Source organism: Bos indicus, chromosome 1, assembly GCF_029378745.1.
Source record: "Bos indicus isolate NIAB-ARS_2022 breed Sahiwal x Tharparkar chromosome 1, NIAB-ARS_B.indTharparkar_mat_pri_1.0, whole genome shotgun sequence".
In the NCBI taxonomy this organism is placed as follows: domain Eukaryota; kingdom Metazoa; phylum Chordata; class Mammalia; order Artiodactyla; family Bovidae; genus Bos; species Bos indicus.
In genome coordinates this window covers 116474071-116492941 of record NC_091760.1, presented here as the reverse complement: position 1 = coordinate 116492941, position 18871 = coordinate 116474071, and the positions used below count along the sequence as shown (strand labels likewise).

Sequence of the window (18871 nt, the reverse complement as noted above, 5' to 3'; positions counted from 1 at the left end):
TAATACGAAGGTGAAAGAGGAGAGTGAAAAGCTGGCTTAAAACTCAACATTCAAAAAACTAAAAACATTGCATCTGGTCCTATCACTTCATGGCAAATAGATGGGAAAACAATGGAAACAATGAGAAACTTTATTTTCTTGGGCTCCAGAATCACTGCAGATGATGACTGCAACCATGAAATCAAAAGATGCTTTCTCCTTGGAAGAAAATCTATGACAAACCTAGACAGAATATTAAAGAGCAGAGACATTACTTTGCCAACAAAGGTCCATCTAGTCAAAGCTATGGTTTTTCCAGTAGTCATGTATGGATGTGAAAGTTGGGCTATAAAGAAAGCTGAGGGCCGAAGAACTGATGCTTTTGAACTGTGGTGTTGGAGAAAACTCTTGAGAGCCCCTTGGACTGCAAGGAGATCCAACCAGTCCATCCAAAAGGAAACCAATCCTGGGTATTCATTGGAAGGACTGATGCTGAGGCTGAAACTCCAATACTTTGGCCACCTCATGGGGCAGGAGGAGAAAGCGATAACAGAGGATGATATGGTTGGATGGCAGCACCAACTCAATGGACTTAAGTTTGAGCAAGCTCTGGAGATGGTGAAGGACAGGGAAGCCTGGCCTGCTGCAGTCAATGGGGTCACAAAGAGATGGACACGACTGAGTGACTGAACAACAGCAATGATGTTAAGATTTGTTTTAGTACATTGCCTGGGATACAGAGTAAATTCTCAAAAACTGTTAGCTATCTCCTTGATTTTATAATCAAGGAAAAAAAAAAAAAACAAAGCCAGAACACAGACCTTTGTAAGAAGAACCTTCTCTGTGTTCTAATTTTGCTTGTTCAGTCATGTCCGACTCTTTGCAACCCCATGGACTATAGCCTGCCAGGCTCTTCTATCCATGGAATTTTCCAAGCCACAATATTGGAGTGGGTAGCTGTTCCCTTCTCCATGGGATCTTCCCAAGCAGGGATTGAACCCAGGTCTCTCATATTGCAGACTGATTCTTTACTGTCTGAACCACCAGCAAAGCCCCTAATTTTGCTAAAAGATCTCAAATCCAGGGGATTCCATGCTGAATGAATAAATGTAAACAGAAAACTGCAAAACTTGTATGAAGATTTAAAGTGCTGAAAATATTTTTCCTTTTTCCTTTGCTTTTTAAAAAAATCTGAATTGTGCCCTATGCTGAAGTTGTTTGAATATAAGGTTTTATGTTGCATTGGAAAAAATTGTATAACTTTAACCTATTTAGCATTTTTCACTAATAATTTTATTTGTATCAAGACAGTAAAAGTAATATAAGATACAAGTGACCATATCTATCATACTTCGTAAAAGCTCTCAATAGTTTAAACATATTTTTTCTCCCCCACTCTGAGATTTGTTATTTGAAGCATACACTGAGTTTCTTATATTTCCTGTGGCCTTTTCTCTAATGGTTAAAGTACTCCCCAACAAGTAATTGAGCAACAAATGCTTGTTTACTGACTGCCTAGCAATATTATAAGGCTGTTGTACTTGGCAGAACCTGCAGATAATATGAGTATGGATTTCACAGAGTTCTTTGTACTTTTTCTGAGTTAATTATTTCCCAGCAGCTTGCAGAATGACAATTGGACCAATGGAATTTGTGTCTAAGAAGTAAGATAACACTTTTTGATAAATCCAAAAACTGTTATGAAATTTCAACATTCAAATATTTCAGAAGTGTATTTGCTTTGCTGCCAAGTAGAATGTGCAGTTGGAAAACATGATGGGAAGAAAGACGATTTTGCTTCTGATCGTGGGGGTCCTTGGGGCATATTATGTTTACACACCTCTCCCGGATAATATTGAGGAGCTGTGGAAATTAATGTGGGTAACAACGTGTTTGAAAACTATGACACATTTGGTAAGTATAAACTTTTATTGACTCTGAATGTTTAGAAGTTTAATCAGGAGAAAATAATTATCTTTATTATTTTTTAAATAATTTCTGCTGTTTTGGAAATTTTACTCAAAGTTTGCTTGCTGGTTTTAAGACCTTTTTAATATTTTATCTATTGCTTAATGCAGAGCCCGAACAGAATGAATATGGAGGGAGTAGTCAAGGAGTTTCCATTTTAAATACTAGAAGACAAAATAGACTGGCTAAGAAAGACAAAAAGTCTTATTGTGAGTTTCATGGCATGAGTGCTGCCAGAATGAAGCATTTTGAACTTCAGAAATGGTAGAATTGAGCAACACTGATTAGTTACAGAATTCGATACAGTAACCTTGTATTCAGATGTGCAAATCCTTTCTTACTGAAATACCTGTGAACAAGTCAGCTGATATAAACCCAGGGGAAACAAGGAACCCGGTTTCCAGTTGAAGGGTTTAGTTGCTGAGTGATAGGATCCCGCATGGCTGGCTCACTACCTCCTGTTCATGGGTGGTCCTCAAAGACTTGAGGTTCTTTTCTAATGAGTCTAATTACTTGGAAATAAAGCCATATAATTCGCTCCTTTGACTTTGTTGTGAATTGCCTCCCTGCAGCAAAAACAAAACAAAAATAATTCATAGACAGTCTGGGTATTAAACCCTTGGCTCAACATCTCTTGCATATATTTTTTTTAGTTTCAGCACTTTTCTGGAGTTTAATGTAGCTCTGAATAAGTGTGATGCTTGTCTTATTTTTATTTTCTTATTAGTGATTTGGCCATTTTTAGTAATTTTATAGTACACGTTATTGGGTTCGGATCAGTTTTGGTGGAATATAGCTTCAAGTCATTTTTTAAAGTTATTCTTGGTTGATTTTGATTTATTGTTTTGATTTCTTTTATTATTTGGATTAATTATGTGTGTGTGTGAATACATTTATGTACACATGTAGTCCTTGTTTGCCTTTGGAAAAAATGTCATTTTCTCTATAGCACTTAATCTTCTCCAATTTTTTTTTTGTTTACTTAAGGAAGTAAAATCATATCTCATGTACAAAAAATAAGTTTTTAAAAGTCACAGTAACAATTATTGCTTACCTAGGAATAGCTGTGTGTGTGTACTCAGTCACGTCCGACTCTGCGATTTCATGGACTGTAGCCCACCAGGATACTCTGTCCATGGAATTCTACAGGCAAGAATACTGAAGTGGGCTGCCATTTCCTATTTGAGAGGATCTTTTTGACCCAGGAGTCAAATCTGTGTCTCTTGCATCTCCTGCATTGCAAGCTAATTCTTTACCACTCTGCTGGGAAGCCTTAACCAGTTTAACTGCATTGATATATATAACTAGTGCAATTTTAAAGAAATACATAAAATCGAATGTAATAAAATATAGGTTGATGGTTACTGGAGAGGAAGAAGGGTGTGCAAGAGCATGGTGAATTCCCTGACCCTTAAACATATTTATTACATTTCACATTTCTGCCTTATATAGTTGTATATAAGGAATGGCACCCCACTCCAGTACTTTTGCCTGGAGAATCCCATGGGCAGAGGAACCTGGTAGGCTGCAGTCCATGGGGTCGCAAAGAGTCAGACACAACTGAGTGACTTCACTTTCACTTTTCACTTTCATGCATTGGAGAAGGAAATGGCAACCCACTCCAGTGTTCTTGCCTGGAGAATCCCAGGGATGGGGGAACCTGGTGGGCTGCCATCTATGGGTTCACACAGAGTCGGACACGACTGAAGCAGCTTAGCAGCAGCATATGTGTTATATTTAATTATAAAATTATAAAGTATAATGTTTTAAACAGAAATAGATTCACAGATGAAGAAAACAGACTTATGGTTACCAGGGGGAAGAAAGGGGAGGAATAAATTGGGAGATTGAGATTGGTATAGAATACTACATATGAGATAGATAACTAATGAGGACCTACTATACAGCTCAGGGCATCCTACTTAATACTCTGAAAATGGCCTATATGGGAAAAGAGTCTAAAAAAGAGTGGAGATTATATATATTTATAACTGATTCACTTTGCTGTACAGCAGAAACAAAAACAATATTGTAAATCAACCATACTTCATTAAAATTTTTAAATAAAATATAGGTTTATTATTTTTTTAAATCTACAGGTCACGATTTTGGCTATCTGTAAAGTTTTCATTAATTGGTCAAGTATAAAATATTTTTGTATGTCTTCTCAGTTCAGTTCAGTTCAGTCACTCAGTCATGTCCGACTCCTTGTGACCCCATGAATTGCAGCATGCCAGGCCTCCCTGTCCATCACCAACTCCTGGAGTTCACTTGAACTCATGTCCATCCAGCCATCTCATCTTCTGTCGTCCCCTTCTCCTCCTGTCCCCAATCCCAGCATCAGAGTCTTTTCCAATTGGTCAACTCTTCGCATGAGGTGGCCAAAGTATTGGAGTTTCAGCTTTAGCATCAGTCCTTCCAATGAACACCCAGGACTGATCTCCTTTAGAATGGACTAGTTGGATCTCCTTGCTGCTGCTGCTGCTGCTAGGTTGCTTCAGTCATGTCTGACTCTGTGCAACCCCATAGATGGCAGCCCACCAGGCTCCCCCATCCCTGGGATTCTCCAGGCAAAAACACTGGAATGGGTTGCCATTGGATCTCCTTAACTCACTCTAAATCAGTCACCTGTGAGCTACCTATTTAATAATTGTGCGTGTTTAGTCACTCAGTCACGTCTAACTCTTTGTGATCCCATTGACTGTAACCCGCCAGGCTCTCTCCATGGGATTTTCCAGGCAAGAATACTGGAGCAGGTTGCCATTTCCAACACCAAAGGATATTCATGACCCAGGGATGGAACCCACGTTCTCTTGTGTCTCTTGCATTGGCAGGCAGATTCTTTACTACTGCACCACCAGGGAAGCCATTTAATAATTATCACTCCTTTAACAATCTAACAGCATTCTTCATACTAGGTACCAAGATAAACGGAATGTGGTAATTTTACATGAAATAAAACACTGAACTGGTTATTTAAATTCAGAAATTATTTTTACATAAAATAATCTAGTAATGAACTTTTAAATATTTTATTCTACTAACTAGTTCTAATTCCTTTGATCTAAATAAAATAAAATAAACATTGTTGCCATTTGCTTTTGCAGGCCTGTGTGTGTGTGTGTGTGTGTACACTCACATATGCCTGTGTGTGTGTAAAATGTCATATTTATATCAAAGGAAAGAATGTCAGGGTCCTGTGATGTCTTCAACTCTATATCAAGTTTTCAGAAATGAACTTCATCTAGCCATTATACTTTACTCTGAGCATCACCAGAGTACATATGGTTTCAATAATTACTGTTTATGATCTACACCAGTGGAGCTCAAATTTTTCCTTGCATCAGAATCACCCGAAAGATGACAAAACACACATTGCTGGTTCCTCCCAACTTAATTTAGTGAGTCTGGGCTAGGATTAAGAATTTTCATTTCTAACAAATCCCTGGGTCATTTGAGTACTAGGCATGTAGGGACCACAGTTAGAGAAGCTAATCTATGAGACATTCTGGGCCATTTCAATGTGGGAACCATATAAATGTACATAGAAACATCTCCTAAAATGCAATGCTTAATATTGTGTGTGTGCTTGCTGAATCGCTTCGGTTGTGTCTGCCTCTGTGCAGCCTTATAAACTACAGCCTGCCAGGCTCCTCTCTTAATGGGATTCTCCAGGCAAGAATTCTGGAGTGGATTGCCATGCCCTCCTACAGGGGATCTTCCCACACCAGGGATCAAACCTGGGTCTCCTGCCCTGCAGTTAGGTTCTTTACCATCTAAGCCATCAGGTAAGCCCCATGCTCAGTATTCAGTTCAGTTCATTTCAGTCGCTCAGTCATGTCCGACTCTTTGTGACCCCATGAATCACAGCACGCCAGGCCTCCCTGTCCATCACCAACTCCCGGAGTTCATTCAGACTCAAGTCCATCGAGTCGGTGATGCCATCCAGCCATCTCATCCTCAGTTGTTCCCTTTTCCTCCTGCCCCCAATCCCTCTCAGCATCAGAGTCTTTTCCAATGAGTCAACTCTTTGCACGAGGTGGCCAAAGTATTGGAGTTTCAGCTTTAGCATCATTCCTTCCAAAGAAATCCCAGGGCTGATCTCCTTCAGAATGGACTGGTTGGATGTCCTTGCAGTCCAAGGGACTCTCAAGAGTCTTCTCCAACACCACACTTCAAAAGCATCAATTCTTCGGTGTTCAGCCTTCTTCACAGTCCAACTCTCACATCCATACATGACCACAGGAAAAAACATAGCCTTGACTAGATGGACCTTTGTTGGCAAAGTAATGTCTCTGCTTTTGAATATGCTATCTACATTGGTCATACCTTTCCTTCCAAGGAGTAAGCGTCTTTTAATTTCATGGCTGCAGTCACCATCTGCAGTGATTTGGGAGCCCCCAAAAATAAAGTCTGACACTGTTTCCCCATCTATTTCCCATGAAGTGATGGGACCAGATGCCATGATCTTCATTTTCTGAATGTTGAGCTTTAAGCCAACTTTTGCATTCTCCTCTTTCACTTTCATCAGGAGGCTCTTTAGTTTCTCTTCACTTTCTGCCATAAGGGTGGTGTCATCTGCTCAGTATTACTGGTTCCCAAATATTTTGGGTTATACATCCTATTGATGGAAAAATTTTAGTACACCCCAAATATATGCATATTAATTTATAGATACATTTGTCTTAATGCACTAATCTGAATATTTGAAACACTTAAACATTAAAATCAATTAGACTTTTACCTAGGATTTAGTTGTTTAGTGTCAGCATTGAATTAGAATTCCTAATGACATGATCTTCTCCTTAAATGTTACTGCCTGTTGATATCAGTTCAGTTCAGTCACTCAGTCTTGTCCGACTCTTTGTGACCCCATGGACTGCAGCCCACCAGGCTTCCCTGTCCATCACTAACTCCCAGAGCTTACTCAAACTCATGTCCATCGAGTCAGTGATTCCATCCAACCATCTCATCCTCTGTCATCCCCTTCTCTTCCTGCCTTCCTCTCCTCCCAGCATCAGGGTCTTTTCCAATGAGTCAGTTCTTTGCATTAGGTGGCCAAAGTATTGGAGTTTCAGTTTCAGCATCAGTCCTTCCAATGAATATTCAGGACTGATTTCATTTAGGATGGACTGGTTGGAGCTCCTTGCAGTCCAAGGGACTCTCTGTTAATGTAATAACATGTATATAAAAATTTTATTTAAAATATATCAATTTCCTCTGGTTGCCATTCTTAGCAGTAAGAGTATATATTTTGCTTTTTAATCACAGATTAGATGGCCTTTTTACCCATCCATAAGGAAAGTAGTGGGCTTCCCTGTTGGCTCAGATGGTACCACCTGCGATGCAGGAGACCTGGGTTCTATCACTGTTTATGTTCATAGTATTTAAGTAATACACCTAGTCTTAGATATAATTGAAAATTGGAATGTTCTTTGAGATATATTTCTTGTTTCCGATGATCTTTTTGAGATTCTGAATTTAACTCATATCAGTTATTGTTTTTAAATTTAAAATATATTTTTAAATGAAATTACTATTTAATCAACTTTAAATTATTTTCAGCTCATAGATGACCCAGATGTCAAGATCAAACTCAAGACCCAGTCTTTAATTTATCCTGCCCTTCAGTCTCTTGATCTGGATTTACCATCATATCGGGAAAACTCAAATTTTCTTGGTCTGACCAAATCATTCGTGGTCAGATTGTGGAGTGGATACTTTACCACGGACAGATCACTTGAAAAAGCCATGTTCTTCAATCAACATGTACCAGTGGAATCAAGCAATCTGTTCAAATTTGTTAATTGGAGTTCTTTGCTCCCTGAGAAGTTTAAGAAAGGGCATTTTTATAACAGTCCAACTTATGGTAATTCTAAGCTGGCAAAAGTATCCAGGGTTTCTAGATGTGAGGGCAGCTCCCTTGTTGGCTGATGACAACAAATTGCGTAATCTGCCCCTGACCTATGTCATCACCTGTCAGTATGATATATTAAGAGATGATGGAATCATGTACGTCACTAGACTCCAGAACGTGGGAGTTAGGGTGACCCATAACCACACTGAGGATGGATTCCATGGAGCACTTATTTATTGTGGGTTTAAAATCAGATATAGAATAGAAAATCAGTATATGAGTTGGTTAAGTGAAAATTTATAGTAAAATATCTGAACAGTGGTTCATAAAAATATATAAACCTTAGAGTAGGAAACAAATTAGTGAGAAAAGGTTGTGTTTGCATTGATATTTGATTATCTGTGACCTTTCCAAGGTTCTCATAACCATTGTATTTTGTTTGTCTTTTTAACTCAGCAGATTCTTCTCTATCCCTTATTCTAAATGTTGTTTACTCATCTCTGTACCTTAACTAATATTTATATTCTATATTTTTTCTTGCTGCTGTTAGTCATTTCTTATAACTCTAATTTATAGCCCTAGTTTTTTGTCTAATAGTATTACTATTGAGAAGAAAGCTTAAAGGAATACATCTGGTTTGTGAAATGCTAGAGCTTCAGTTGGCATGGATTTGGAGTCCTGAAATGCCGCCTTATAGGCAATCATATTTTCTTGCCAATTATTTTTTCAGAGTGTTAGCCTCAATACAACATCATGTGTTTATCACTGCAAAATTCACTTCTTAATGCAAACTTCTTCCTGTGCTCAGATACCAGAATCAGTGCCAATGATCTCATAGGCATTTTAGGAAAAAGCAGCTCTATTCTTTTGACAAATAAGGGGCATTTAAGTGGGAGGCAGTAACTCTACATGTAGCAATGATGAGTGAAGCCCAGGACATAGAGGAAATCACAAAACCAAACTGAAAATTTTGAGCTCTAAAGTTCTTGTGTCTATATGAAGTTAGTAGAGTGACAAACAAAATTGCTATGTTATTGGACTGTCTTAGTCAACTTGGGCTGCTGTAACAATAGAGTTGGTGGCTTACAAAACAATAGAAATTTATTGCTTACAGTTTGGGAGGTTCAGAGTGTCAATATGGTCAGATTCTGGTGAGAGCCCTCTTCTGCATTGCACACTGTGATTTCCGTGACAGAGAACAAAGAGAGGAAGCAGGCTTTTCTATGACTCTTATAAGGGCACTCATTTCATTCATGAGGACTCCACTCTCATGAACTCATCTAATCCTAATTACTTCTCAAAGTCTTCACTTCACTTCCTAATACAATCACAGAGAAGGCAGGGTTTCAACATAAGAAACTTGGGGGACACATTCAGTCTATAGCATAGACTATAGCGAATAAACAGTAATGACCATAAATTATGTAATGTTTGATAATTTTGGAGAAATACTGAGGGAGGCAGCTCAGGACTAGTATGGCATCTCCTCCCAACCATCAGAAGTCAAGGCTTCTTTCCATTCCTCCTCAGCTATTATCAGGCAGAAAGAGGTGCGGGTTAGGGGAATGGGAGAATCAGAAACTTTCATTTCTGTTTTTATCAAGAAAAACAATAGCATTTCTACAAGTCCTACCCAACATATGTCTCATTTTATGTTTCATTTTACAGAACTGTATTTCACATGGACACACATAACTGTCAAGGTTGCTTAAGGAGTAATATCTTTTTTAACCTGGGCACAATGTCCTGAACAAAATTAATATTTGTTTTTTTACGTAAATCTGTGAGAGAGAATTGAGTAAACAACTGGTAGTTAGGCCACAAATTCTGTAGGAATAAATGGTTTAAATTACTTTTGGAAAATGCACAGGAATATTGTTGTAATGTATTACATGAGACAGAAATATAAATGAACCATACTTATGGTTCCAAATGGAGCACCATTGGGATACTTGTGTACTGTAATATTTGTGTCTCAGTTGAAGAGGACTTTTTTACTTGTATCTGTATGTCCCACTCTTTTACCTCCTTCAAACCACCTACCCATAAATCAAAACAATGTATGTTAATTACCAGGTAGGGATATAGTCTTAATTTGGAATATAAAGATATATTTAAATATGGACATAACATATGACACAAGGTACTTTTTTAAAGCTATATAAATAATAATGATGCAACAAATTGATGTCAGTTGCATGTGTCTCAGATTTCCAGCCTAAAGTTATAGCAGACGGAGGGATCAATAACTAACAAAGCAACAGCAACAAAAGAATTATCTATTCTCAGCTTAAGTTTCTATTACAAAAGTCCATCTAGATCCCCACTTTTGGTTTTTACCAAGTACAATAGGATGAATAAGAGAATTGGTGTCCTGATGACGTCTTGGGCTTCGCTGATAGCTCAGTTGGTAAAGAACCTTCCTGCAATGCAGGAGACCCTGGTTCAATTCCTGGGTTGGGAAGATCACAGGGGAAGGGGTAACTGGCTATTATTAATTGATCTTTACCCCTCTCTACATCTGTCCTCACTCTCAATCACTTTCATTTTTCACCCCTTAATCTCTGTAACGTATTCCCTGTCCCTGATTCTCCCCTTTCCACAACCCCTTCTCAATTCCTATAATCTTTCCACTGAGTTCTCTGGAACTCTTGGATCATCATGAATGGATATCCATAAGATTTTATCTGTGCCTTCTATTAACTGTCATCTGAGATGTAGTACTTAATTGAGGACCAGGCTTCTATTTTCCCTCCCACATTGATCAAACCATAAGTATCTTCCTTGTTCACTGATGCTACCAGACTATTCTCTCTCCCTACAGCCTCTCATATCATGGTAGTAGACTCTATCATCAGTTACGTTTCCATTATGTAGTCACCTGCCAACTTCTGCATCACTGACTCTAATGTCTCAAAGATTTCACCTTTAAAGTCACTGTCACTATCTCCACTATTACAATTGGGGATTTCAAAATCTATATAGATGATACAACTAACATTGTGAACTGTAAATTGTTTGACTTTCCTTCTCCCTGATAATGTTGGCTTTTACTCTGCATAAACCTTTTGCTCTTATGATCATGACTTAGACTTTGTTACTAACCGAAACTGCACCCTATAATCTCAGTATCAAATAGGCTATTATCTGACTGTAACCTGCTGTCATACCAGGTCACTCTCACTAATACTCCTAATTACCATGTACTTGAATTATATCAGCATTTTAAATTTCTTCATTCTGCACGTATTTTTCCTTCCTTATTCAGATTTAGTTCTTCAGTCAATCATTATGATCACTTTCTTGTATACACCCCGAGCTTCTATCTCTTGCTCTCTATTACATTTTCTTTTTTTTTTAATTAATTTTATTTTATTTTTAAACTTTACATAATTGTATTAGTTTTGCCAAATATCAAAATGAATCCACTACAGGTATACATGTGTTCCCCATCTTGAACCCTCCTCCCTCCTCCCTCCCCATACCATCCCTCTGGGTCGTCCCAGTGCACCAGCCCCAAGCATCCAGTATCGTGCATTGAACCTGGACTGGCATCTTGTTTCATACATGATATTTTATATGTTTCAATGCCATTCTCCCAACAGATGGCTAACAAACACATGAAAAGATGCTCAACATCACTCATTATCAGAGAAATGCAAATCAAAACCACTACGAGGTACCATTTCACACCAGTCAGAATGGCTGCGATCCAAAAGTCTACAAATAATAAATGCTGGAGAGGGTGTGGAGAAAAGGGAACCCTCTTACACTGTTGGTGGGAATGCAAACTAGTACAGCCACTATGGAGAACAGTGTGGAGATTCCTTATTACATTTTCTCATCTGTCTTTTTTCTTGATCTCTTAGTGGAGTGTTTCTGCATTTGCGTGTTTTATTTATTTCTTTTTTTAACCCATGCTTTCTTCTCTGGTGATATCAGCTAGTCTCATGGCTTTCAATAATCTGTAAACTGAAATCCCAATTCACATCTCTGGTCTGAATCTTCTTAACTCCAGATTAGGTATACATATACATCTATATACGTACTTTACAATCCCAGTTGGATTTAAATAAATGCCTCAAACTTAAAGTTATGATCTTCTGTCAAATAATTGCTGATCTTCATCTTTCTCATTTCTGCAGACAGCAACTCCTTTTTTCCAGTTATTCAAGGCAAAAACAAACAAAAGCAGAGTAAAACCAAAACAGGTAAACAAAAATTCACTATTATTTGTCTCTTTTTTTTCTGTCACAGATATCATTATTAAATCCTCTTAGCCAAAATATATCCTGTATCCAACCCTTTTTTTATTCTTATTTCCATTGCTAACATTCTGATCTAAATCACTATCAATTTTTGCTGGAAATAGTCCAATAGGATTATAATTTCTCTCTCCTTTTTCATTTTGAATCCTTAGAATCAATTTGCAAGATGTCAAACAGAATGATCTTTTTTAAAATGAAAGATCATGTTACTCCTCTTCTCATGGTCCCCCAAGAAGTTTTGTCTTCACTAGGGCAGTAGCCAAGATGTCTGAAGAAAACTTTTAGGCACATATGCCTCAAACTGCTAAATGAAATGTGTAATTACTCTTTCTAAATTATGAATGGGAGAAGGCAATGGCAACCCATTCCAGTAGGTTGAGGGGAAAAGTAGAGGAAAGTTCAGGGACAAAAGTGTTTATAAAGCACAAACCCAGAGATTCCTACTTGAGATTTCTCTGACATTGTAAGTGCCATAGTAAGTAGCACATATCTTAGGTTATCAGGCTGCCTTCTGTGGCAGGAGCTATTTGTCCCATAGCCCAGGTACAGGAAAGCAATTCTCTTTTACAAGGTAGGTTTTGAATCTATAATCTGACTTGAAAGCATAGATTTTATTATTCTTCTTCTATGGCAAAGAGATCAGGAGATGACTGCCAATTAAAAGAGTTTCTCACAGGTGCCATGAGGAGGAGGCATGTCACACCATGCAGGTACCACACGTGGAAGCACCAGAGTTGACCAGGATGCAGAGAGAGCAGAGGGAAATATGGACCAGAGCTTTATTGTGGTTTCCATGGGAAAGAATATAGGCAAGGCAGGATAAGCAAGGTTAGGATTGGCTAATTTGAATAATTTCAGGGCACAGTTGGGTATAGGGGCTGTCTCTGGCTGGTACTTGGCCCTGTAGTGATTAGGTGATTAGATGATTAGGCCCTGGGGTGATTAAGATAAAGAGACTTCAAGGGAATGAATTCTGAACTGATTGGTTTGTATATGAAAAATGTGTTCACAGCCAAGTTGGTGGCTTATCTCTCTGTATTAGCTGACTCCGAGAGGGGTAGTCCCTCCATGACAAGAAAGACCTCAGATGTTGAAACACCAAAATACAGAGAAAAGGGGGAAAAAAATGCTTATTACAAGTCCCAAAGGATGCCACTGGATAACAACATTTCAGTTCTACCACAGACTCAGTATGCAATTGACCAAGTAGTGGACACCTCCAAAATCATCCTTGCAATGGCTACAAAAAGTTTTTCCCCCCTTTTTTGGTTTGTTTGTTTACTTAGCTAGTTCAAGAGTTGAGTTTTTTTTTTAATTTATTTTAGTTGGAGGATAATTACTTTACAATATTGTGATAGTTTTTCCCATACATCAAAATGAATCAGCCACAGGTATACATGTGTCCCATCCATCCTGAATCCCCCTCCCATCTCCTTCCCCACCCTATCCCTCTGGGTTGTCCCAGAGCACTGGCTTTGGGTGCCCTGCTTCGTGCATCGAACTGGCACTGGTCATCTAGTTTACATATGGTGATGTACCTGTTTCAATGTTATTCTCTTAAATCATCCCATCCTCACCTTCTCCCACTGAGTCCAAAAGTCTGTTCTTTATGTCTTGTCTCCTTTTCTACCCTGCATGTAGGATCATTGGTACTCTCTTTCTAAATTCCATATATAGGCATTAATATATAGTATTTATTTTTCTCTTTCTGACTTACTTCACTGTATATAGTAGGCTCCAGGTTTATCTACCTCATTAGAACTGACTCAAATGTGTTTCTTTTTATAGCTGAGTAATATTGAATTGTGTGTAAATAACCACAACTTTCTTATCCATTCATCTGCCGATGAACATCTATGTTGCTTCCATGTCCCAGCTATTGTAAATAGTGCTGCAACGAACATTGGGGTACATGTGACTCTTTCAATTCTGGCTTCTGCAGGGTATATGTCCAGCAGTGGGATTGCTGGGCCTCTATGTATCCTAATTGATAAGAAAAATACACCAGATAGAAATGAATGAACGTTCTGTGCTTAGTCGCTCAGTCGTATCCTACTGTTTGCGACTGCATTGACTGTAGCCCACCAGGCTCCTCTGTCCATGGGGATTCTCCAGGCAATAATACTGGAGTGGGTTACTGTGCCATCCTCCAGGGGAATATTCTTGACCCAGGAATTAAGACAATGTCTCCTGTGTCTCCTGCATTGCAGGTGGATTCTTTACCGCTAAGCCACTGAGAAATTCCAACAGCAAAATAAATTGAATCTAAAATGTATTTTCAATATATATTACCATACCAGAAATTTAAAAATAATTCTGACTGATCAGAAAAAAAGCAGTGTTACTGGGATGATCTAAAAAGGAAACATTTCCGTATTCATTTTATGAGATAGTTACATCAAAACTAGAAGGATAGTAGGAAAGGAGAACCTACAGATTGAATTTACTTATGCATAACAAATGAAAAAACATATAAGCAAAGAGAATACATTAGCAGAGTATAAGAACAATATATCATAACTAAGAAGTGTTTATATTAATATTAGGAATAAAGGAATTATTCAGTATCTTTGTTAGTAGTAATGAGAAAAATCATATGCTTGTCTCTAAATATCTCAAAGAGAAATAAAAGTTCACATTCACTTTTTGACCTTTAAACAATATTCATGTAATAGTAATAGATTTATATGACTAAACAAGTTATTATAATCCAAAATTAACTTCATGATAATATCAAAATTAAATAGAACTTATGAATATTATTACCTTTACTATATTTCTTTTTCTGTGTATATCCTATCCATCTCAATTAGATAAGAAAATAAAATTTAAAAATAAAAAAACTGGAAAAGACATAAATTATTATTGTTTCATATGACTTAGGTAATTTAAAATAACCAAATAAAAAGCTATTAAAATAGATATGCATACAGGTGTTTAGAAAATTAAAATTTAGAAAAGTTTATAAAATTAATGGAAAATTTTATACTTCATATAAACAAGAAAAGTTAGAAAATATTTACCAACATTATCCTTTCTTTTTCAGATTATTCCCTGAGCTATAAACCCTCTCTGTTTCATCTCCTCTTCCTCCCCAGTTCTCAACCAAAATGAGCAGTGTGCATATTTTATTAAGTCTCTTCATTTGAGTAAGTTCTATGATCTACTTAAAAAAGTGGAAGCAGTGACAGATTTTATTTTCTTGGGTTCCAAAATCACTGAGAACTGTCTCTGCAGCCATGAAATTAAAAGATGCTTGCTCCTTGGGAGGAAAGCTATGACAAACCTAAACAGTGTATTAGAAAGCAGAGACGTCACTTTGCCGACAAAGGTCCATATAGTCGAAGCTATGGTTTCTCCAGTAGTCATTACCGATGGTAAGAGTTGAACCATAAAGAAGGCTGAGTGCTGAATAATTAATTCTTTTGAATCATGGGGCTGGAGAAGACTCTTTAGAGTCCCTTGGACTACAAGGAGATCAAACCAGTTAATCCTAAAGGAAATCAATCCTGAATATTCATTAGCAGGACTGATGCTGCAGCTGAAGCTTCAATACTTTGGCCATCTGATGCAAAGAGCCAACTCATTGGGAAAGACCCTCATGCTGGGAAAGACAGAAGACAAAAGGAGGAGAAGGCAGCAGATGATAAGATGGTTAGATAGCATCACTATCTCAATGGATGTGAAATTGGGCAATTGCTGGGAAGTAGTAAAGGACAGGGAAACCTGATGTGCTTCAGTACATGGGGTTGCAAAGAATCAGACACAATTTAGCGACTGAACATCAGCAATAAACATCTACTATGACTCTTACAGAATTTTCTACTTTGGGATATTCTTTCTCTTTTGAGGAAGTAGGTAATTTTTACTTCAGTCTCAGTCCCTTCATTTTATTCTCTCTTTTGTGTAGTTTTTTCATACATACTCTCACATTTCCCATTCTCTGTAAAGTTTTGACAAGAGCTTTTGAAATAATTCTGCTGTAATATAGAGCTTACTTTTCTATTCACAGGTAATTTGGAGTTTGAGATTGTGTAGTATTATTTGTTATACTCAATGAATTGTATGGTTTCCTGATGTTTGAAATTTACATGGTCACCATTATTCTTGACTACTTGGAAGATTAACAGTTGAAGATTAAAACCTAAAAGATGGCTTTAACAACATATCAAACTCAACTGAAGTGAATATTAGAACAATAGATAGGTATAAAGAAGTAGAGTACATCAAAGAGAGAGAGAAAGATATGGAAGATTTCAGAGAGAATTAAATGCACTAAGGCTAAAGAGAATAAATATTGGGGACCAATTTGCATTTTTGCCATTATGTGTGAGATATGGTTATGGCGTATTTATTTTCCCATAGCTGTTCATAATTTTTCTCTATATATCTACTGTCACTGCTATTTTTATTATCAATTTGTAGCAATGTTATGTATTGTAAAGAAATTAATCTTCCATTGCTGAGTTGTCATTTTCTTTTGAGATGGTCATTTTATATTTTGACAAAATGTGAGTGCATTCTGCAAAATTTGAAAACTCTTAAGTATTCTTAAAAAATTTGCATGTATGATTCTATATTTGCAATCATAATTTTATGAAGGCTTGTTAGAAAAATATCTTAGTATTTTTATATTAATAATTGCATGTTAAAAAATTAATTTAAACTGTTTTTACTTTTAATTAATGTTTATACTAGGAAAAGTTTAATTACATAAATGGCATTTGTGGTTCATATAGTTCTAATAAGAAGGATATAGATTCTTCTTAACTCATTTTTATTACGGATACAGTTTATTAGAAAGTTTATTTTTACACATTTTCTCTTTAAATTGAGTTATAAATATATGTACATTTAAGTGCAGAGTGTGGGTATTTCAAGTAAGTTATCTTTGGCTCTGAAGAAACATTTGGGAGTATATTTTAAATGTTTGCTTACATATTTAGATATATTCCATATACATTTTACTATCCTATTTATAATTGAATATTTCATTATATGTGTAATTACAACTTATTATTAGAGAAGATACTAAAAAGAAAGCAAACAGTGAAAAGAGTTTTAAATTCTTTGCAAAAGAGGTGTTGTAATTCCTTGGCAGTTAAAGAAAGTTTTATTTATTGAACAAACATGTACTGTATTGCTGCTCTGCACCAGCCTCTGGGTTTGAGATTGGGCATGTGGCCACAAACAAGCTCTCAGAGTTAAGTCTCTGTTGAGGGAAAAAAGACTTAGAAAAGAAAGAAAAGATTTTTCATTGTTAATTTATAGAAATGCAAGCGATTTCTGTGTATTAATTTTATATCTTGTGACTTTACTAAATTCATCGATTGGCTCTAGTAATTTAGGATTTTCTAGGTATACTATCATGTCAGAAGGAGAAATTAAGACAACAATCCCATCCACTACTGCAACAAAAAGAATAAAATATCTAGGAATAAACCTACCTAAGGAGACAAAAGACCTCTATGCAGAAAACTATAAGACACTGATGAAAGACATCAAAGATGACACAAACAGAAGAAGAGATATATTATGTTCTTGGATCAGAAGACTCGATATTGTCAAAATGAATATACTCCCCAAAGCAATCTGCAGATTCAACGTAATCCCTATCAAGTTACCAATGACATTTTTCACAGAACTAGAACAAAAAGTTTTTACAATTTGTTTGGAAACACTGAAGACCCCAAACAGCAAAAAACAATCTTGAGAAAGAAAAACAGAGCCAGAGGAATCAACCTGCCTGACTTCAAACTATACTACTGAAAGAGTTAACTGCTAGGCAGGTCTCCTAGGGAGGCCAGAGGTCTCCAGGCCACAGGAGGGAGAAAGCTGCAAGCGGCAGACCTTTTTTTTTTTTTTTTCCCCTGTATTCCTTCGCTTCCACTTTAGTCAGGATTTAGGAGGCTCCTTTAATCCTGTATTACTATGATGACAATAGGTTCTACCTGAAAGTGACTTTTTTCCAACCTTGAGCTACTAACTGCCCCCCAAAACAACACATCTTACTCATGAAAAAAAAATATTTTTTAAGCTATGTTAATGAAACTATGTGTCTTGTTTGGAGTTCTGCTTTCTTTCAAGACTTATACAATATATCTCACCCAGAGATGTTTTGTCCACGCCCCTTGTGCAGATATGTATGTTGTAGGAGAGAAGCCTGATGCAACTCTCTCAGTCTTGTGGCGTTTCTTTTTTCTATTCTCAACAGCTAGCAGAAAAGTATATAATTCCCTACTTAAAACTAGCAAGACGAGTAATCTTTCTACCCCCTTCTGATGTCTATGTCAGAAGCTTTTTCTGTCACTATTACTTTAATAAAATTTCTACAACACAATGGTCTGGGTGATTTAGACTGTCTTTGGTCCTGGAGTTAAAGCTTTTCCTTCAGAGACCACAAATTCAGCGGAACACCATACGCTTTCATCTATCATCTTGGGGGCTCGTCCAGGATTCCAAGACAAGGTGTAAGCTATCATCTTGGGGACTAAGTTATAAAGTCTATCACTACAAAGCTATAGTCATCAAGATAGTATTTTTCTGGCACAAAAACATATATAGATCAATGGAACATGATAGAAATCCCAGAGATCAATACATGCACCTATGGGCACCTTATCTTTGATGAAGGAGGCAAGAAATATACAATGGAGAAAAAACAGCCTCTTCAATAAATGGTCCTGGGGAAACTGGATATCTGTGTGTAAAAGAATAAAATTAGAACACTTCCTAACACTTTACATGAAAATAAACTCTAAATGAATTAAAGATCTAAATGTAAGACCAGAAACTATAA

The 18871-nt window shown here is 36.9% G+C and overlaps 1 protein-coding gene across 1 annotated transcript; it reads left to right on the top strand.

Annotated features, from left to right (window-relative positions):
* The first annotated feature begins 1534 nt into the window (after positions 1-1534).
* Positions 1535-18412, top strand: LOC139184101 (arylacetamide deacetylase-like). Its single transcript, XM_070793131.1, has 4 exons — positions 1535-1893; positions 7513-7816; positions 11950-12015; positions 15119-18412. Exons 1-4 carry the CDS (start codon positions 1753-1755, stop codon positions 15184-15186), a joined length of 579 nt encoding a protein of 192 aa, XP_070649232.1. The 5' UTR covers positions 1535-1752; the 3' UTR covers positions 15187-18412.
* The last annotated feature ends 459 nt before the right edge of the window (positions 18413-18871 follow it).

What these genes read in the sequence shown, in the direction of transcription:
- LOC139184101 (XM_070793131.1), top strand. Translation starts at nt 1,753, where the DNA reads ATGATGGGAAGAAAGACGATTTTGCTTCTGATCGTGGGGGTCCTTGGG. An exon ending in TGAAAACTATGACACATTTG is followed by an intron (nt 1,894 to 7,512) that starts GTAAGTATAAAC and finishes AATTATTTTCAG; the next exon opens with CTCATAGATGACCCAGATGT. An exon ending in TTATAACAGTCCAACTTATG is followed by an intron (nt 7,817 to 11,949) that starts GTAATTCTAAGC and finishes TCATTTCTGCAG; the next exon opens with ACAGCAACTCCTTTTTTCCA.